We start from the raw sequence: 18,580 nt of genomic DNA, 5'->3' as shown, positions 1-18,580 counted from the left end.
CACAGACCAGGGACAATGTAGAGTCATTAGAACTCAACAACCATGTATTCAGGTTAAACTACATTGGAACAATGGGTTTGCTTGAGCTGGAAGAGGATACCTCCTCATCCTGTCTGAAAGGAGAGGGGAAAATGGAGAGCAGAAAATTCCCCAAGCAGGACAAAAAGACACCAACATACTGATGTTGGCCATAGAGACTGGGTGGGTCAGGGGAAAATTCACAGTAAGACACAGGAAGTATAGGAAGGAGAGGGGAAGGGGATGGTCTGGCCACAGTCAGAGGAAGCAAGCTGACCGAGGAAGAGAGGCTCCATGTTTTGACAGAGAAGTCATACAGCTGCAAGGAAATAATCCTGGAACCCATAGAGGACCCTGTCCACAGCCAAAATAATGCTCTGGAGTGGTGAGGAAACTCAGGCAGGGAAAGGCATGTAGGGGTGATTATTTTTATAGATCTGTGTATTTCTCATGCGATTAAGTAAGAAGCAATGTGTTAGAATTCTGTGCAAAGTGTCTGTGTGTTACTTGCTATACCTACCATGTAGCCCCTTGAAGTTGTAAAGCAGAAGGCTTATCTCTTCAGGTGGAGTTTGGGAGAGGGCTACATAAGCCACAGGTGAGTCAGCACTGCTCCATTTCTGTGAAGAGGTAACACACACTGTTGGTGTCCAGGACATGTGCCAAACAGGCCAAGGGAAGAAACAGTGCTGCAGCCTACTGATATGCAGGCAAGTAAGTGTCTGGATCGTCTCTCAGAAATCTGGTGGGTCACCAAAAGGGTGAGCTCAACCACATCTAAGACACTTCCTCTCAACGTGGCAGTTAAATATTTTGGCTAGAAAGTACTTACAGCCTAAATAAAACAGTTACTCATCTTCTTGTAACGGTTGTTCTTCGAGATGTATTGTTCATGTCCATTCCAATCAGATGTGCGCACACTGCATACACAACAGCCGGAAGATTTATCCTCTAGCAGTATCTGCAGGGTTGGCCTGGGCACCCTCTGGAGTAGCATCTTCATGGCACCCAATATAGGACCCAGCTGTGCCAACCCCACGTCAGTTTCTTCTTGGTGCTGACAGAGGGGTAGAAGGGAGGGTATTGGAATGGACATGAATACCACATCTCGAAGAACAACAGCACAAGGATGGCGCACCAGCTCAGGAACTGGATCTACCCCACCTTGCCTTCTCATCACGACTATCCCCTTTCTGCCCTGCCTGGGCCCATATTACATTGGACCACTGGGTACTACGCACAGTAGAAAGGGGATATTCGCTCCAATTCTCTGCCTGCCCGCCTGCCCTTCCACCCCCATCTCTCTTTAGGTTCCCTTCTCACGAGCAATTCCTTATACAACTCCCTACCCCTTTTGCTGGGAAGATGTTCCTCGGGAGCTCAAGGAGCAAGGGCTTCTATTCCCAGTATCTCCTAATTCCTTCAAAAGGCCTGTTTCTGGCCTGAGGAAGGCTTGGTCTGGCCAGAGCCATGGTCTGAAGAGGGGTGCAGCCTCTTCCTGCCGCTCTATTCCTCCCCTGGGAACCATCCTGTCGGTTTTGCTGGTAAAACTGCAGAGGAGGTTGCGGTTTGAAATGCCTGTGCTGCATGGCGGGGGGGTGTATGCCCAGGAACTTTAGGGTGGTCTTCAAGTCTTTTGAACTGTGCAGTCTACTGTCCGTCTTTTCAGAGACTAGGGCCTGACCTTCAAAAGGGTAGGTCTTAAATGGTCTGTTGGATTTCATGAGGTGGCCCAGAGCCAAGAGGACCTTCTCACAGCCACCCCTGTAGCCATGGTTTGGGCGGCTGTGACATCAAGAGCAGCCTGCAAAGAGGCCCTAGCAATAAGTTTGCCTTCCTCCAGACCAAGGCATTAAATTCAGAATGGGAGTCTGGTAGTAGCAGCTCGGCAAACTTGGCCATCGCTCTGCAGGTGTTAAAGGAGTACCTACTAATGACGGCCTGTTGGTTTGCAATGCAGAGCTGCAAACCACTGGTGGAGTAGACTTTCCTCCCAGACAAGTCCACCTTTTTCACCTCCTGATTTTTAGGGGAGGGTCCTGAAGCCCCTGGTGCTTCCTTTGGTTTGCAGCATCTACCACCAAGGAGTCAGGTGGAGGATGAGTATAGAGATGCTCGTATCCCTTTGAGGGGACGAAATAGCGTCTGTCATTTCTCTTCACTGTAGGGGGCAAAGAGCCCGGAGTCTCCCCAAAGTTTTTGTGGTCTCATTTATTGTTTTGATGAGTAACAGTACAATATGCGAAGGCCCAGAGGGGGCAAGGATGTCCACCACAGGATCAGCATCCTCTACCAATTCCTCTGCCTGGATCCCCAGGTTTTGGGCCACCCTTCGCAACAACTGTTGCGCGACCCTTCTATCCTCTAAGGCCAGGGCCGTTGAAGCGCCTGCAACAGCCTCATCTGGTGAGGATGAGAGCACCGACACATGGCCTTGGTAACTGCCCTCGGCACTAAGAGAGTCACATTGTTCGTGTGGCTGGTGTGCCAATGGTGCCGAAATGGTTGCTAGTGCCGAAGTCAGAGCAACATGCGGCGGTACCGGCGTAGTCACCGAGATAGTCTCGGTGCCAGATGCTGCGAGGGGGATCAAGGATGCTGACATGACTGACGCAGACCTGGATCTCGACGCCTGGCTCTGACCCTGGGCCTCTTGATAAGCCCAGGGAGTCCAGAAAGCCACTGAGCTGGTGGTTGTCACTGAGGTGGCCACGATGCCAGAGGAAGCTGGTGGTGACGCCTAGATCTAGATCTCCTGCTACTGGACCTATCTCCAAAAAAAGAAGAACATGGAGGAGTAATACTGGGTGGTGCTGATGTGTGGTGCTGGGCCTCTGGAGACTGGTGCGGTTCCCCCACATGGGTGGCCAGCACTGGGGAGTGGCGTGCCAGAGATGGGGAGTGGTGTGACATCATTGCTGGCTTGTCCCTAGATGGAATAGTGGCCAGGTTATCACCAGTGCCTCATCCCTCCTTGGAGAAGGCAGTGCCATCAGGCAAATAAGGTCCTGCACTGCCTCAAAAGTCTCCGGAGTGGAGGGGAGTTGAATGTCCTGGCCATGATGGTCCGGAGAATGGTAGTGGGCCAGACTCGACTGAACCCCTTGTGGGGCAGGAGTTGACAAGCCCCTGGGAGCTGCTAGGCCCGAAGTAGGCTGGGTGGGCTCAGGTCTTCTAAGCCTAAGGAGCCAGCAGTAAGGACAGGAAGAGTGCCCTCTCTCCTGCCTCTTTCTTCTGGGGGCACTGGGGACCAAGATCAGCACCTGCCAGAAGTCTTTTGTTCAGCACCATGTTGGTGCTGGGACTCCTTAGCCTCCTTTCTTGGTGCTGGCTCACACGTCGGTGCGCTGTGCACCGAGGAGGTGGTGCTTGGCAAAGGCTCTGCTAACCCAGGGTCAGACTCTGGGTGGAGGGCTGCCTCCATGAGGATAATTCTGAGGCTCTGCTCACGACCCTTAAGGGCCCTCGTCCGAAACCCTTTACAAATGCAGCACTTGTCCTTTTGGCGACTCTCGCGGAGACACTTCCAACGAGAAGTGTGCAAGTCACTTTTTGGCATCAGTTTACCGCACACTTCACAAGATTTGAAACCTGGCGACCAAGGCATGCCCCGGTGTCGGGGAAGAAAAGGGGGAGGAGAGAGGGGTGAACAGAAGGACCTCGTAACTGAAACTTAGAGAAACAACTAACTAATTATAGTTAGTTAGGGAGCTGACGAACAGGGATGCTGTTCCAGGAAGAGAGACTTCTAAGCAGAGATGGAGTCCACCTATCGAGGAAGGGGAAGAGCATATCTGGATACAGACTGGCTAACCTAGTGAAGAGGGCATTAAACTAGGTTTGAAGGGGGCAGGTGACCAAGGCCACAGGCAAGAACATGGAGACCTGGGAGAAGGTTTGGAATTTGGAGGGAGTATGGACTGTTATAGCAGGGATAAAGGGACGAGACAGAACTGGAGGGGGGAGGGAAATAAAATCTTAGATGTCTGTATACTAATGCAAGAAGTATGGAGAATAAGCAGGAAGAACTCGAAATGCTAGTAAACAAACAAAACTATGACATAGTTGGCATCACAGAGACCTGGTGGGATAATATGCATGACTGGAATGTTGGTATAGAAGGGTACAGCTTGCTCAGGAAGGACTGGCCAGGAAAAAAGGGAGGAGGTGTAGCCTTATATATTAAAAATGTATATACTTGGACTGAGATTGAGATGGAAATAGGAGAGAAACTTGTTGAAAGTCTCTGCGTAAGGATAAAAGGAGTAAAAAACAAGGGTGATGCCATGGTAGGGATCTACTACAGACCACCTAATTGGGAAGAAGAGGCCTTTTTTTTAAAAAAAAAAAAAAAAACAGCTGACAAAATCATCCAAAGCACAGGACTTGGTAGTGATGGAATTCAACTACCCAGACATCTGTTAGTAAAATAATACAGCAGGGCACAGATTATCCAACAAGTTCTTGGAATGTATTGGAGACAATTTTTTATTTCAGAAGGCGGAGACAGTAACCAGGGAGAGGCTGTTCTAGATTTGATTTTGACAAATAGGGAGGAACTGGCTGAGAATTTGAAAGTGGAAGGCAGCTTGGGTCAAAGTGATCATGAAATGATGAGTTCAAGATTCTAAGGAATCGTAGGAGGGAGAACAGCAAAATAAAGACAATGGATTTCAAGGCGGCAGATTTCAGCAAACTCAGGGAGTTGGTAGGTAAGATCCTATGGGAAGCAAGTCTAAGGGGAAAAATAATAGAAGACAGTTGGCAGTTTTTCACCACCTGGATCGATCGGTCTTCAGCTGTTGTTAAGTCTGCGCCAATCACAACACGTCCGCCATTCTTCTCGCATTGACTTTCTTCTCCACGTTCGTCCGAAACGATTTACAATGTCATCTTCCCCTCTTCTTGGAGGCCGAACAAGTGGTCTTTTCTGTTCTTGCGGGTACAACGCGGCAGTTTTTCAAAGAGACATTATTAAGGGCACAAGAGCAAACTATCCCATTGCGTAAGAAAGATAGGAAGTAGGGCAAGAGACACCGCTGGTTTAACTAGGAGATCTTCAATGATCTAAAAATAAAAAAAAATTAAAAAAAAGAGTCCTACAAAAAGTGGAAACTAGATCAAACTACAAAGGATAAATATAAACAAATAACACAAGTATGTAGGGACAAAATTAGAAAGGCCAAGTCACAAAATGAGATCAAACTAGCCAGAAATATAATGGGTAACAAGAAAACATTCTACAAATACATTAGAAGCAAGAGGAAGACCAAGGACAGGGTAGGCCAGTTACTCAATGAGGGGAGAAAAACAGTAACAGAAAATGTGGAAATGGCAGAGGTGCTTAATGACTTCTGTATCTTGCTTTTCACCAAGAAGGTTGGTGGTGACTGGAGGTCTAACATAGTGAATACCAGTGAAAATGAGGTAGGATCAGAAGAGGCTAAAATAGGGAAAGAACAAGTTAAAAATTACTTGGACAAATTAGATGTCTTCAAGCCACCAGGGCCTGATGAAATGCATCCTTGAATACTCAAGGAGCTGTCTGAGGAGATATCTGAGTCATTAGAGATTATCTTTGAGAAGTCATGGAAGACGGGAGAGATTCCAGAAGACTGGAAAAGGGCATATATAGTTCCCATCTATAAAGAGGGAAATAAGGAAAACCCAGGGAATTACAGACCAGTCAGCTTAACTTCTGTACGTAGAGAGATAATGGAGCAAATAATTAAGCAATCAATTTGCAAACATCTAGAAGATAACAATCAGCATGGATTTGTCAAAAACAAATTGTGTCAAACCAACCCGATAGCTTTCTTTGACAGAATAACAAGCCCTTGTGGATGGGGGGAGGGGATGTAGTGAGGCTGTGTGGCTCCCCGCCGCCCCGGAAAGGGAAGAGCCCATCCCTCAGAGGTTCAGGCGGCGACCCGGAAGTATAAAGGCTCGCCCTCAGAGGTCAGTAAGGCCCCAGCCGCTAGAGAGTCCAGATGTCTCCAGCCTAGCTCGTGACTGGGAAAACTCCGCGGCCCAAGGTGGCCGCCGGACTGGCCAGGCCCGCCGTGCGCCCGCTACCCGGAGGAGTTGCCGAGCCTGCCACTCGCCCGCTACCCAGAGGAACCTATGGTGCTGGATCCCCCAGAGGACAACACCCAGTCCCAGGTACTACCCGAGGGGAAGTCTGGAAGTAGCCCAGGGGCAGCCAACCCTCATCTGGCTGCAGCACTGCCAGAGCCCATGTCAGTGTGTTGCGGCCAGGATCCCCACTGACTAAGCAGCGAGTCTTCTGCCGCTGCTAGGGCCCCGGGCTGGGACGCAGTGGAGTGGGAGGGCCTATATCCCCCCTGCCACCCAACCTGTGGGTGGCAGTCTCCCCCTCTCCCAGGGCTGAGCAGGCTTGGGGCCTACTGTTGTTTCTCAGCCCTGCCTGAGGGCTTGAGCTCTGACTCTGCATTGCCCCGCCCTGATCTAGGGCCTGGGCTTGATCCTATTTATACTGTGGTTGTTCAGCCCTGCCTGAGGGCCTGAGCTCTGACTCTGCATTGCCCAGCCCTGACCTAGGGCCTGGGCCTGCTATTAATTGTACTGCTCCTGCTTAGCCCTGCCTGAGGGTCTGAGCCCGTGACTCATTGTTGCCCGCCCTGACCCGGGGCCTGGGCTTCCATTGTTTATTTCAGTTAGCGCAAGGGCTGCCGAGGGAGACCCCCGTGGACAGACTAATTCCCCGAACAATAATTGTATGTAGGGAGCCGGTGTGGTTCCCCGCCGCCCTGGAGAGGGTCGAGCCCCGGTTAACCGTTTTATGGGGGAAAGCGGTAGATGTGATATATCTTGTCTTTAGTAAAGCTTTTGATACAGTATGGCATGACCTTCTCATAAACAGACTACAGAAATGCAACCTATATGGAGCTACTGTAAGGTGGGTCCGCAAAGGGTTCAGAAAGTATTTATCAGTAATTATCTGTGGTTCACAGTCATGCTGGAAGGGCATAATGAGTAGGGTCCCGCAGGGAACAGTTCTGGGTCTGGTTCTGTTCAATATTTTCATCAGTGATTTAGATAATGGCATTCAGAGTACACTTATAAAGTCTGCAGATGATACCAAGCTGGGAGAGGTTGCAAGTGCTTTGGAGGATAGGATAATTCTAAATGATCTGGACAAACTGAAGAAACGGTCTGAAGTAAACAGGATGAAATTAAATAAGGACAAATGCAAAGTACTCCACTTAGGAAGGAACAATCAGTTGCACATATACAAAATGGGAAATGACTGCCTAGGAAGGAGTACTTTGGAAAGGGATCTGGGGGTCATAGGACCACAAGCTAAACATGAGTCAATAGTGTAAGGCTGTTGCAAAAAAAGGGAACATCATTCTGGGATGTATTAGCAGGAGTATTGTAAGCAAGACACAAGAAGTAATTCTTCCACTCCACACTACGCTGATTAGGCCTCAACTGGAGTATTGTGTCCAGTTCTGGGTACCACATTTCAGGAAGGATGTGGACAAATTGGAGAGAGTCCAGAGAAGAGCAACAAAAATGATTAAAGAGCTAGAAAATATGACCTTTGAGGGAAGATTGAAAAAAATTCTTTTTTTTCAGTCTGGAAAAGAAAAGACTGAGGGGGGAGATAACAGTTTTCAAGTATGTAAAAGGCTGTTACAAGGAGGAGGGAGAAAAATTGTTCTTAACCTCTGAGGATAGGACAAGAAGCAATGGGCTTAAATTGCAGCAAGGGAGATTTAGGTTGGACATTAGGAAAAACTTCCTGTCAGGGTGATTAAGTATTGGAATAAATTGCTTAGGGAGACTGTGGAAACTCCATCATTGGGGATTTTTAAGAGCAGGTAAGACAAACACCTGTCAGGGATGGTCTAGATAATACTTGGTCCTGCCATGAGTGCATGGGACTGGACTAGATGACCTCTTGAGGTCCCTTCCAGTCTTATGACTATGAATCCTGTATATTAACCTGGTTATTTAGATGTTTTCTGTATCACTATATTGATTTAACACAACAAGAGAGTCTGAAAAAAAACAAACAGGCAAGAAGGGAAGGAATGGCTTAAGAAAAACTACATCTCTGCAAACACATGAGGGTTGTTAAGGAACAACGCCATGATTAACTTTGAAGATTTTGCCCCTTCTGCAACTAACCTACAAAACTCCTGTAAGCACAGGACATGAAAGACTTCTGGCATGTTAAAGGAACATTCCCAAGAGAATCGGGTAATTATCAAGGGGAGGGACTAGAGAGACAGGAAGGGGTGCCTGAAGAAGTTAGGTGTACCCAGATTACCGTCAGAGGATGGTAAGCCTTTAGGTAAATTAGGCATGGGTGTTAACTGTTTTAAAATCCTCTTTTCTTAATGTTTTGCTCTTATTGCTAAAATAAATAATACATTGGTTTTAAGAAGTCTGATCACCATATGCTTCTGTTCAGACTCCTGAAAGGAAGAACCACAAGAGTATGAAGTCAGTCAGACCTGCTAGGTAAGAACAGTTGATACCCAGGGCTACAATATCCTGTGTCTACTTTAAGAGTTGGAGAGTTGTGGAATTCCACCCCAGGATAGGTAAAAGCACAAGTCACCTGCGGGGATGCACTCAAAAAAGGCACAGAGACGCTGTTAGCCCTGTAACCATAACATACCCCTTTACTCTGAGTTGCTGTAAATGTTAGTTACAATAGTTTGAGACCATAACACGTTTGTCTATAGGGTGACCAGATTTTCAAGGTAAACACAAACACCTATGGAGGTAAAGGGTTTGGTGGGTGAGGAAAGGAGGACAGATATCTCTGTTCTATTCTCTACATTTTAATCTTTCTTCCCTCTCCCCCCACTTTTTCTTCTCCCTACATCCTTGCTGCATTCTGCTCTGTATTTCCACTCTAGATATCTCATGATATCTCTCCCTAACACACACAGTATGCTCAATCTCTTTATCCTAACTCTCAGTCTTTAGTCCCTTGTTCCCATCCCCACAATTCCCTGCCACAAATCGAGTTTTCACCCATGGTGTAGGGAAAGTGAGCAGAATGTGGACGTCTATCCCTCAGCCTGGATCAGTAGCCAGCTACATACAAATGTGGTGAAGATCAGCTGCCAATAAGCTTGCCACTCTCACCAGTGTCAACATATATCTGATTATAGTTTGGGAGGGGGTGGTGGGGAAGTAAAGCAAGTGGGGGGAGAGGCACATTAACCAGGAGATTTAATTAAATGTAGGGGGGGCAATATTACTGTACAACAAATTAAGTGGAGGTCTCTGAAATGCATGCATGCTCACTCAGTGTGAAATCAGTTTCACCAATTTAGCTGGCTAGCAGCTACTTCGGGTAGCCAATCTGCTGGGATTTACATAAATGAGGACAGAACTCTCTTCTGTAATACTAACAGGAATATTAGGATAGGCCCTGAAATTAGAGAGACTTTGGATTTTTCAGGGAAACACTTACCTTATTTATAAAATCAGAGATTACACTGTTCACTCAAATAAATACATAGTGGCACATGATCATAGTGTACAAAAGTCAAGTACAATTTTGGGTGGAGTGTAAGAGTTAATTATACATACATATTATACATTGTAATAATTGGGGCATCACAGGTTCTACTCCAACTGTGAGTTTAACTGCTGGAAAGTAGGTAAAGGTTCATAAACTGTCCCAATTATCTGTTATATAAAATTGTTTAAAAATAAACACAAAAGACAGTCTACTAAGGCCAGCCAAGGACTGTGTTAAGATCACTTCTGGTAAACAAGAGGAGTATAGAACCAGAAATCAACAGACCCAATTTAGTGCTGCAAAAATTAAGCCTTAGTGGTGGACAAAATAATGAGGGGCTATTCCACTCAACATCCCATTTTTGAGGTCCCTAAGAAGAGACTTTGGGGGGTGAGATAGTAATGGAAAATTTTTGTTGTGAAACTCAGATCTTGGCACACAATGGGAACCCCCAGAGTTCCCCCTTTTTATCCCTCTACTATCTTCCTCCTGTCCTCTTTCTCTGTTTCAACTTTTCCACTCAATCTTAAGACCAACTGCACCGCATAGCACCAGCATGACAAGACGAGGCAGCCCACCTAGGTCTGTCCAGCCTTAGAAGGAGCAGTGAAGGAGAGGAACCTGACAAGGCCAGGCAAATTACATCCCTGACGAGAGAGGTAAGCCAGGATCCAGAGCAACAGCTGTTGTGGCCAACCTGCCAGGCCCAAAGTATCCATCCATAACTGACTAGCCATCTTGTATCCGAAAAAACAACAAAAAAGCCATATTCCCCCCACCTTTTACTATTCTATCTCTTCATTTACTGTGCGTCCCTCTGTTTTGTCAAAAGCAGAAAAGTACGGCCAGCTGCGAGGCCGCCCAGTGCGGCCAGAGGGTGGGGTCAGCCACACTGGCTGCTGCAGAAGTCACAGACTCCATGACTTCCACGACCTCAGTGAGGGACATGGAGCCCTAGTCATAATGACTGCACCCTTCTTTCTAATGAGAAATGAAATATATGACTAGACTATATTTAGGAGATATCTTTCCTCATGATTTTTACCAAAAAAACCAACCAACAATTGTTGGATTAACAACACTTATCTTTGTCTAATTAAAACAAAATCCCTCTATTTAGTAGGAGAATACAGTTTCTTAATACAAACATCCTAATCTGGGGTTTCATCATATAAATACGGCACGAAAACACTTCACTCTAGAGAAGGAGACAGTCTGGGTTAATTTTAAAAGTAGGTTTTTGCTTTGTAAGATCATATCCGCCTGGAGCTGAAGGATGTTTGTGCTTTTCAATGAAAATACTGAAGATCTCTGAGGGTCTTCCCTGAGCCAAATGCAAGTCTTGTCTGCTCTCTGTGGTCATTAAAGATCCCACAGAACTTACTGTAAGGTGAAGTGTATTTGCCCCTGGACTCTGGACCCACCAAATTTCACTTCTAACTACGAAAGTATAATATAGTACAATTCTGATTGCCACCCTACATGCTAAAGATATCTCCATTTCAGTAGTGAAGCTGTATGAATATTCGGCCCAATGCTGCTCCCATTTAAGTCAATGGTAAAACCTCCACTGACATTTGTACATCCTGAAGGTTCCCAACACCTACCTCTTAACCACTTTTGGCTCTTTACTTTGTTCACGTCAACTGCTACATTTGAAACAGCCTCCCACTCCAGGAGTGCCAACTATCTTTCCCTTGCTCATTCAAATTCCTCAAAAAAACTACTTCTTGCACTACGCCTTCCTGTGCTGATTGCCTGAGCGATACTCGTGATAGACTGATAATATCCTGAACAAACCTTATGGAATTAAGATTAACTTAATTCCATAAAGTTTAACCTTATTGAATGAGGGTTAAGACCTTTGGGGGACAGTGTATTAAGAATGCAATTGTGTATTATTGTGTCTTTGTATGTATTTTCACTAGTAAGGATGGGGAATGCTCTTCTGTTATCAACCCTTTGAAGCCACCCATCTGGAGAGGTTTGCACTAGGTCAAAATGGATTATCCAGGGACCAACAGACAAAGAATAAACAGCCTTGTTTTAAACTGGTTCAAGGCTGCCTTCTTGATCGAAGAAACAGCCAGGTCCCCTGGTCCACAGAGGGCCCCATTCCTTAGGGTAGGAATGGAAGGACTGGGCCTGCTGAGGCCTCATAAGGCCGGGTGTTTGTTCCGAGCTGAAGCTGTAATGAACGTGTAACATGTAACTTATAACTATAGCAATTACAAGCATTGACCATCTCTGAAGAGAAAGCAAGTTGTTATCCTCAGGCAACCTCTGTCTGTGCTGCAAACAACATAATGAAGGCAGAGAACTGTGCATCTTGGAAATACCATGGTGGGGTGGAGGGGGGGGGGGGGGGGGAAGTCTCCACTCACAAAGGAAATGGCTGAGAAGCTAGAAGCCTCAGAGTGGGTGCCCTTCACTGGACCAATGAGGGGAAATACAGATGCAATTGCCCTGAGCTGTCACAATATCTTACAGTATGTGGGGTAACAGGTGCATCTGTTTGGGTTAGATTATTGGCTCTTCTTGGGAGGAAAAACCCACTCTGGTTGGTTTTAAAACAGAATGCAAATTACTACTTTGCATTAATGTCTACTTCCTTTTCAAATCCCCTTATAAATATTAATCCTAACACCATGCTATGAATTGTAGATAAGGATTATCCCCATTTTATAGATGGGAAAATTGAGACAGAAGTTAAAATAACGTATCCAAGGCTGCAGTGGAAATCATTATTCAAGACAGGATTAGAACATGGGAGTTTCTGGTTCCCAGTCCTTTGCACAATCTTGGCATATATAATACTAAATAATATTGGATCTTTACAATACGCTTCATACAATTACAGCCGAGTAATTATTATTAGGTATGTGCTTTGTAAAGCACCATGCCTGTTATCAATGTGCCAAACAGCAATAATAGGTTTGCATTTTATAAAGAACTGTATACAGGCCTAGCACTCCTGAAAACAGGTTATTTTTTGCAAATTGTTGTGTATGCTCTTATCACCATGAATTTGTAGAATAGATTTCTATTTAGTAGACTGCTACACATATTTCCAGTAATATATCATTGTTATGCTTTTGTTTTGTGAAGCACCATCTACATTACTATTGCTATTTAAGTAATAACAGCACTTTGTAAAACACAGTCTTACCTATATTGCCAGTCACAAATAATAGAACGGTTTTGCAAGATCCCATGCACTTTCCCAGCATTTGGTATGAGAAGTGCTATATAAAGCATATAAACAATAATAGGCTTGCGTTTAAGAGGTGTAGTTTCTAATGCTGTAGTAATAGGTCTAACATACATAGCTGCGTATATGTTTCCACACTACTGTGTAAAGATTTGTGATCACAGAAATGCTGTGCATGTTTCCAAGGCTACAATAATAGTTATTAGGTTTGTGAAGCATCTTGTACGTTTCCAGAGCAATACAAATCACAACACAAAGTGAGATATATGTAGTGCGGGTCTGTGCGTATCTCCACTATCACAGACACTGTAACTGTGTCTGCGCGAAGCCTCAGGTACGTTTCTACAGCCAAAGACATTGTCAATTACTCCCTGCCCGGGGGATACGATACCTTCCAAGCCAGCAGCAGCACGTTCATAATGGCCAGCAGCGGGCAGGGCCCGTTCTCGTTCTGGGTGATGATCGGGGTGTTCTCCTCCTTCCAGCGGACCCACTTGATGTGATAGACCGACTGGCCGGGAAAGCGCTCCTTAGAGGCAGACAAGAGCTGAGCCGCCGCCGTGGGCCCATCCCCTCCGGGGCTCGGGGCCTTGCCCTCCGCTGCCGCCGCCACCTCCTCGGCATCGCTATTGAGCTCGGAGCTGCTCGGGCAGCAGGAGTGCAGGTTGGAGAAGGACTCCAGGGAGTCCAAGCTCCGCGACTCCTCCTCTGGGGGGCTGGGGTCGCCGCTGCTGCCGGCCTCCCCGGGGCCGCTCTCCAAGGCAGGAGCCGCCTCAGGGCTCTCAGTCACTGCTAGCTCCGCGCAGTCCGCAGCGGACCGGCGGTTCTCAGTGGCAGACACGGGAGACCCCAGCGCGGATGGAGAGTCCCTCCCGGGGCCCGCAGCAGGCGGGGGAAGAAGCAGAGGGGAAGGTCCCCACTGTCCGCCGCCCTCCTCAGCAGTGACGGGTCCATCCCTGCCACTACCCCCGTTAGCCGCCGCCTCTTCCTCCACTGACCCCTCCAGGATGATTCGGCCCGCAGCGCCCCCGCCGCCCCGCTTCAGCGCGCCCGGGGGCGGCGGGGGCTGCGCCAAGCTCTCCATGGCCGGCCCGCCGCCTGCCCGCCTGCCTAGCTCTCTACTGGCTCCGCAGAGGCAGTTCCTTCGCCAGCAGAGCCCAGGACGCCATGACAGCGGCAACAGCTCCGCCCCGCGGCGCCGCCCCTAGGACGTGTAGGTGGGAGGAGAGCAGCTTCAGGTCGCCGCTGGGGTGGGGAGCGCGCGCGAGGAATGGGAGAGGCGCGGCCTAGAGGCTTGTTTTGAGTCTGGGGAGGGGCGGAGCGAGGCGCTGGTTGTAGGCTAGCGGTGGCGGGCCAAGAGCGACGCGAGCCCAAGGAAGCGAAGGGCGCGAGAAGCAGGTTACGCAGCGCCAACTGGTTTGAGTCCGAGAGGGAGCGGCGAGGAACTGCGCGCGGCCCAGCGGCGCGAGCCCGAGGGAACAGGTGGGGAGGGTGCTAAGAGCAGGGGGCGCGCGCTCGGCCCAGCCGCAGGAGGAACGCGCTAGCCAGCCCGGCTTGACAATTTCGGATGTGGTAATTGCAATATCCCGTTGGACATCCACCATGTAATTGTGTGCATGGCTAGCGCCTTCACGATGCGCAGGGCAGGCACCTGTTTCGTAAGCCAAAAAAAACCAACTACAAAGCCGACTCCCTATTCCCAAGCAATATCCAATTTGCTGACTTAATCTCGGGTTCTCCATTTTATCATACAGGCTGAAGTGTGTGTGTGTGTGTCTTTCAAGATCCACATTTTCCTTTCAAAGCCAATAGCCGCTTTCATCTCCCCGGACCAACCGTTTGCTTTTCAGTCTCAAGTTACTCTGTTACTTTGCTAATGATGTCTGTGAACAAATAGAAGGCACAATACAGCTGTGTGAATGAGATGTGCCTTAGATAGTTTTTAAGACCTTTTAATTCATTGCAAGCCCTGCACGAGTTCTGGAATAGCGTGTTAGGAGCGGGCAGCACACACTGCTGCAGCGAAAAGGAATCTGGGCTCACAACAGTTACATTTGCAATCATCTCTCACTATTTTGCAGGAAGTTGAAACTCGGGGCATAGGACCTGCGCAGAGGGCTCCGGTCACAGCCTTTTTAAAGAAACAGTGCAGCTGCTTTCCTGAGCCTAACAAAGAACATAAGAACAGCTATACTGAGTCAGACCAAAGGTCCATCTAGTCCAGTGGTTCTCAAAGTTTTGTACTAGTGACCCCTTTCACACAGCAAGCCTCTGAGTGCAACCCCCCCTTAAATATATTAAAACAGTATATTTAATTTATAACAGTATTATAAATGCTGGGATGAAGCGGGGTTTGGGGTGGAGGCTGACAGCTTGTGACCCCCTGATGGGTCACCTAGTTTGAGAACCCCTGATCTAGCCCATTACCCTGTCTTCCTACAATGGCCAATGCCAGGTGCCCCAGAGGGAATGAACAAAACAGTCATCATCAAGTGATCCTGTTGCCCACTCCTAGCTTTTGGTAAACTGGCTACAGACACCATCTCTGCTCATCCTGGCTAATAGCTATTGACTAGGACCAAAGGACTATTATGTTCTTCCAAAAGGAATTGTAACATAACCAAGATGAAAACCTCGCAAAGTTCTCGCTTCCTATCAATAACAGGGATCTGAGGAAGCTGGTAGAAATGTCATCCGTAAAATATTAAAGACCATCTCAGTTCCAGGGAATTATTTTCCTTTCTCTATATATTTTCAGTGGTATGCATTATCGTTTGCTAACCATCTATGCTTTAAAATGTTATAAATGTATGGTTAATGTAAACCATCATTAAAAAAACTAATGTCACTTTATGAATGAAATTGAATACTAAGCAAAATCCCCAACTGAGATAAAAATGTGAGTTTGTAAAATGAAGGGTTGATATAGACTTGTGAGGCAGGGGCAGGTAAGAATTTACTTTCTTCATACTCTTATAGATTCATAGATTCATAGATTCTAGGACTGGAAGGGACCTCGAGAGGTCATCGAGTCCAGTCCCCTGCCCGCATGGCAGGACCAAATACTGTCTAGACCATCCCTGATAGACATTTATCTAACCTACTCTTAAATATCTCCAGAGATGGAGATTCCACAACCTCCCTAGGCAATTTATTACAGTGTTTGACCACCCTGACAGTTAGGAACTTTTTCCTAATGTCCAACCTAAACCTCCCTTGCTGCAGGTTAAACCCATTGCTTCTTGTTCTATCCTTAGAGGCTAAGGTGAACAAGTTTTCTCCCTCCTCCTTATGACTCCCTTTTAAATACCTGAAAACTGCTATCATGTCCCCTCTCAGTCTTCTCTTTTCCAAACTAAACAAACCCAATTCTTTCAGCCTTCCTTCATAGGTCATGTTCTCAAGACCTTTAATCATTCTTGTTGCTCTTCTCTGGACCCTTTCCAATTTCTCCACATCTTTTTTAAAATGCGGCGCCCAGAACTGGACACAATACTCCAGCTGAGGCTTAACCAGAGCAGAGTAGAGCGGAAGAATGACTTCTCGTGTCTTGCTCACAACACACCTGTTAATACATCCCAGAATCATGTTTGCTTTTTTTGCAACAGCATCACACTGTTGACTCATATTTAGCTTGTGGTCCACTATAACCCCTAGATCCCTTTCTGCCGTACTCCTTCCTAGATAGTCTCTTCCCATTCTGTATGTGTGAAACTGATTTTTTCTTCCTAAGTGGAGCACTTTGCATTTGTCTTTGTTAAACTTCATCCTGTTTAACTCAGACCATTTCTCCAATTTGTCCAGATCATTTTGAATTATGACCCTGTCCTCCAAAGCAGTTGCAATCCCTCCCAGTTTGGTATCATCCGCAAACTTAATAAGCGTACTTTCTATGCCAATATCTAAGTCGTTGATGAAGATATTGAACAGAGCCGGTCCCAAAACAGACCCCTGCGGTACCCCACTCGTTATGCCTTTCCAGCAGGATTGGGAACCATTAATAACAACTCTCTGAGTACGGTTATCCAGCCAGTTATGCACCCACCTTATAGTAGCCCCATCTAAATTGTATTTGCCTAGTTTATCTATAAGAATATCATGCGAGAACGTATCAAATGCCTTACTAAAATCTAGGTATACCACATCCACAGCTTTATCTGTCTTTGTTTCTCACTCTCAAAATCCCTCGGTCTCTCTTGGTGTTATTTAAAGTCTTTGGAAACAATTACTTCAGCATGAGTAGCTTCCTGTGAAGCAATGGAAGTTCTTGTAACTTACCTAGCCCTTCCTGTGTATATGCTCATGTAATAATTCTTACAGACAACTCTTCCATTTGATTCAAAAGTAATTCAGCCTTTGTAACTTATTCTGTAAAATATTCTACTATTTTGCCAAGACAACAGTAACTAAAAGCAAGTGTTCAAAGCTTTAAAATTTAAATATTAGTTTGATGTTTTAGTATATAGTTGACAACATCTGAAAAGCAAACTATAAAATGGATTGTGTCCTCCTCTATTTTTTAAAAAAACTTTTCAATAGAAGCGCATATAAACAATTACACACTTTTATAAATTGCTTATTGTTGACTTTTCTTGATAATTTTCTCATTGGGTCAAAAAAATAATAGCACTATCAGACAGATGCTATACCATTTCTGAAGTCAGACAGAATGTGCTGTAACCTGAGGGAGTTGTGGGGAGAGGGTTATATTTAAATTTGACAGTAGCACTGTAACCTAACAACCGAGGTTGCATGCAAATGTGTTAGTTTCACTGTAACCTGAAAGCAGGAACCGTAAGCAAATCTTTCGCTGTAATCCAGCAGCATTTTATGTTACCTTATAGCAGTGCCATAACAAGGGCGAGGCGAGTGAGGCACTTACCTCGGGCGCACAAAGGGAGGGGCGCAATCACCTCCTCTCTGCCTCCTCCCCGAATGCTCTGCCCCTGCTTCTCTGAGCCCCCGCTTCCCGCGAATCAGCTGTTCGCATGGGAAGCCTGGGAGCACGGAGAAACAACCGGCGGCACGCTCAGGCCCAGGGAGGCGGAGGTGGAGCAGAGGTGAGCTGGGGCGGGGAGCACAGGGGCGGGTCTAACTTTTTTGCCACCACCCCAAGCAAAAAAAAAAAAAAAAGCGGGGGGGGGGAAATGCGCTGCCGTGGTGCGGCCGGAGGAGGGGGGGGGGGCATAGCACGGCCAGAGGAGCGAGGCACGAGATGGGGATGCGGCCGGAGGAGTGTGGGGAGCTTGGCAGGAGGAGCGGGAGGGGGGGGCACGGCACAGCCAGAGGCACGAGGGGGGGGCGGTGCAGCTGGAGGAGCCAAGGGGGGGGCGGCGCGCCCGGAGGAGCCAAGGGGGGGCGCAGCATGGCTGTAACGTGGCCGTAGGCGCCAAGGGGGGGACGCGGCGCGCCCGGAGGAGCCAAGGGGGGGACGCGGCCGGAGGAGCCAAGGGAGGGCACGGCACGGTGCAGCTGGAGGAGCCAGGGGTGCACGGCTGGAGGAGCATGGGGCGGGGGGGCGCAGCATGGCCGCAGCGCGCCCAGAAGAGCCAAAGGGGGGGCAGCACTGCCAGAGGAGAGGGGGGGGGGTGGGGGGGCGCAATTTTAAATTCTTGCCTCGGGCGCAAAAATAGCTAGTTAAGGCTCTGCCTTATAGGGACATTCTAAATTGACAGCAGAGTTTGAATGTAAACTGGCAAAGTAACCCAACAATAGAATTTGCATATAAATCTGAGACTAGCACTGAAATTTGACAGTAGGTTACATGTTTAGATTAAGAGTGTTACAATTCTGGAGTGAGCTATACCTTTGTCTGTTCTCTCAGTCTTTCTTTGGGCACC

At 47.2% G+C, this 18,580-nt stretch overlaps 1 protein-coding gene across 1 annotated transcript in view; it reads right to left on the bottom strand.

The window, feature by feature from the left end:
* MINDY2 (MINDY lysine 48 deubiquitinase 2) overlaps positions 1–14,178 on the bottom strand; it is a 119,230-nt gene extending 105,052 nt beyond the window's left edge. The window contains exon 1 of the mRNA XM_054041541.1: positions 13,132–14,178. Within this exon, the coding sequence (XP_053897516.1) occupies positions 13,132–13,824 (693 nt within the window). The 5' untranslated portion in view covers positions 13,825–14,178. The remainder of the gene's footprint in view (positions 1–13,131) is intronic.
* Positions 14,179–18,580: the final 4,402 nt, after the last annotated feature.

This window comes from Malaclemys terrapin, chromosome 10 (genome assembly GCF_027887155.1).
Source record: "Malaclemys terrapin pileata isolate rMalTer1 chromosome 10, rMalTer1.hap1, whole genome shotgun sequence".
In the NCBI taxonomy this organism is placed as follows: Eukaryota; Metazoa; Chordata; order Testudines; family Emydidae; genus Malaclemys; species Malaclemys terrapin.
This window is presented reverse-complemented; position numbering and strand designations above follow the sequence as displayed.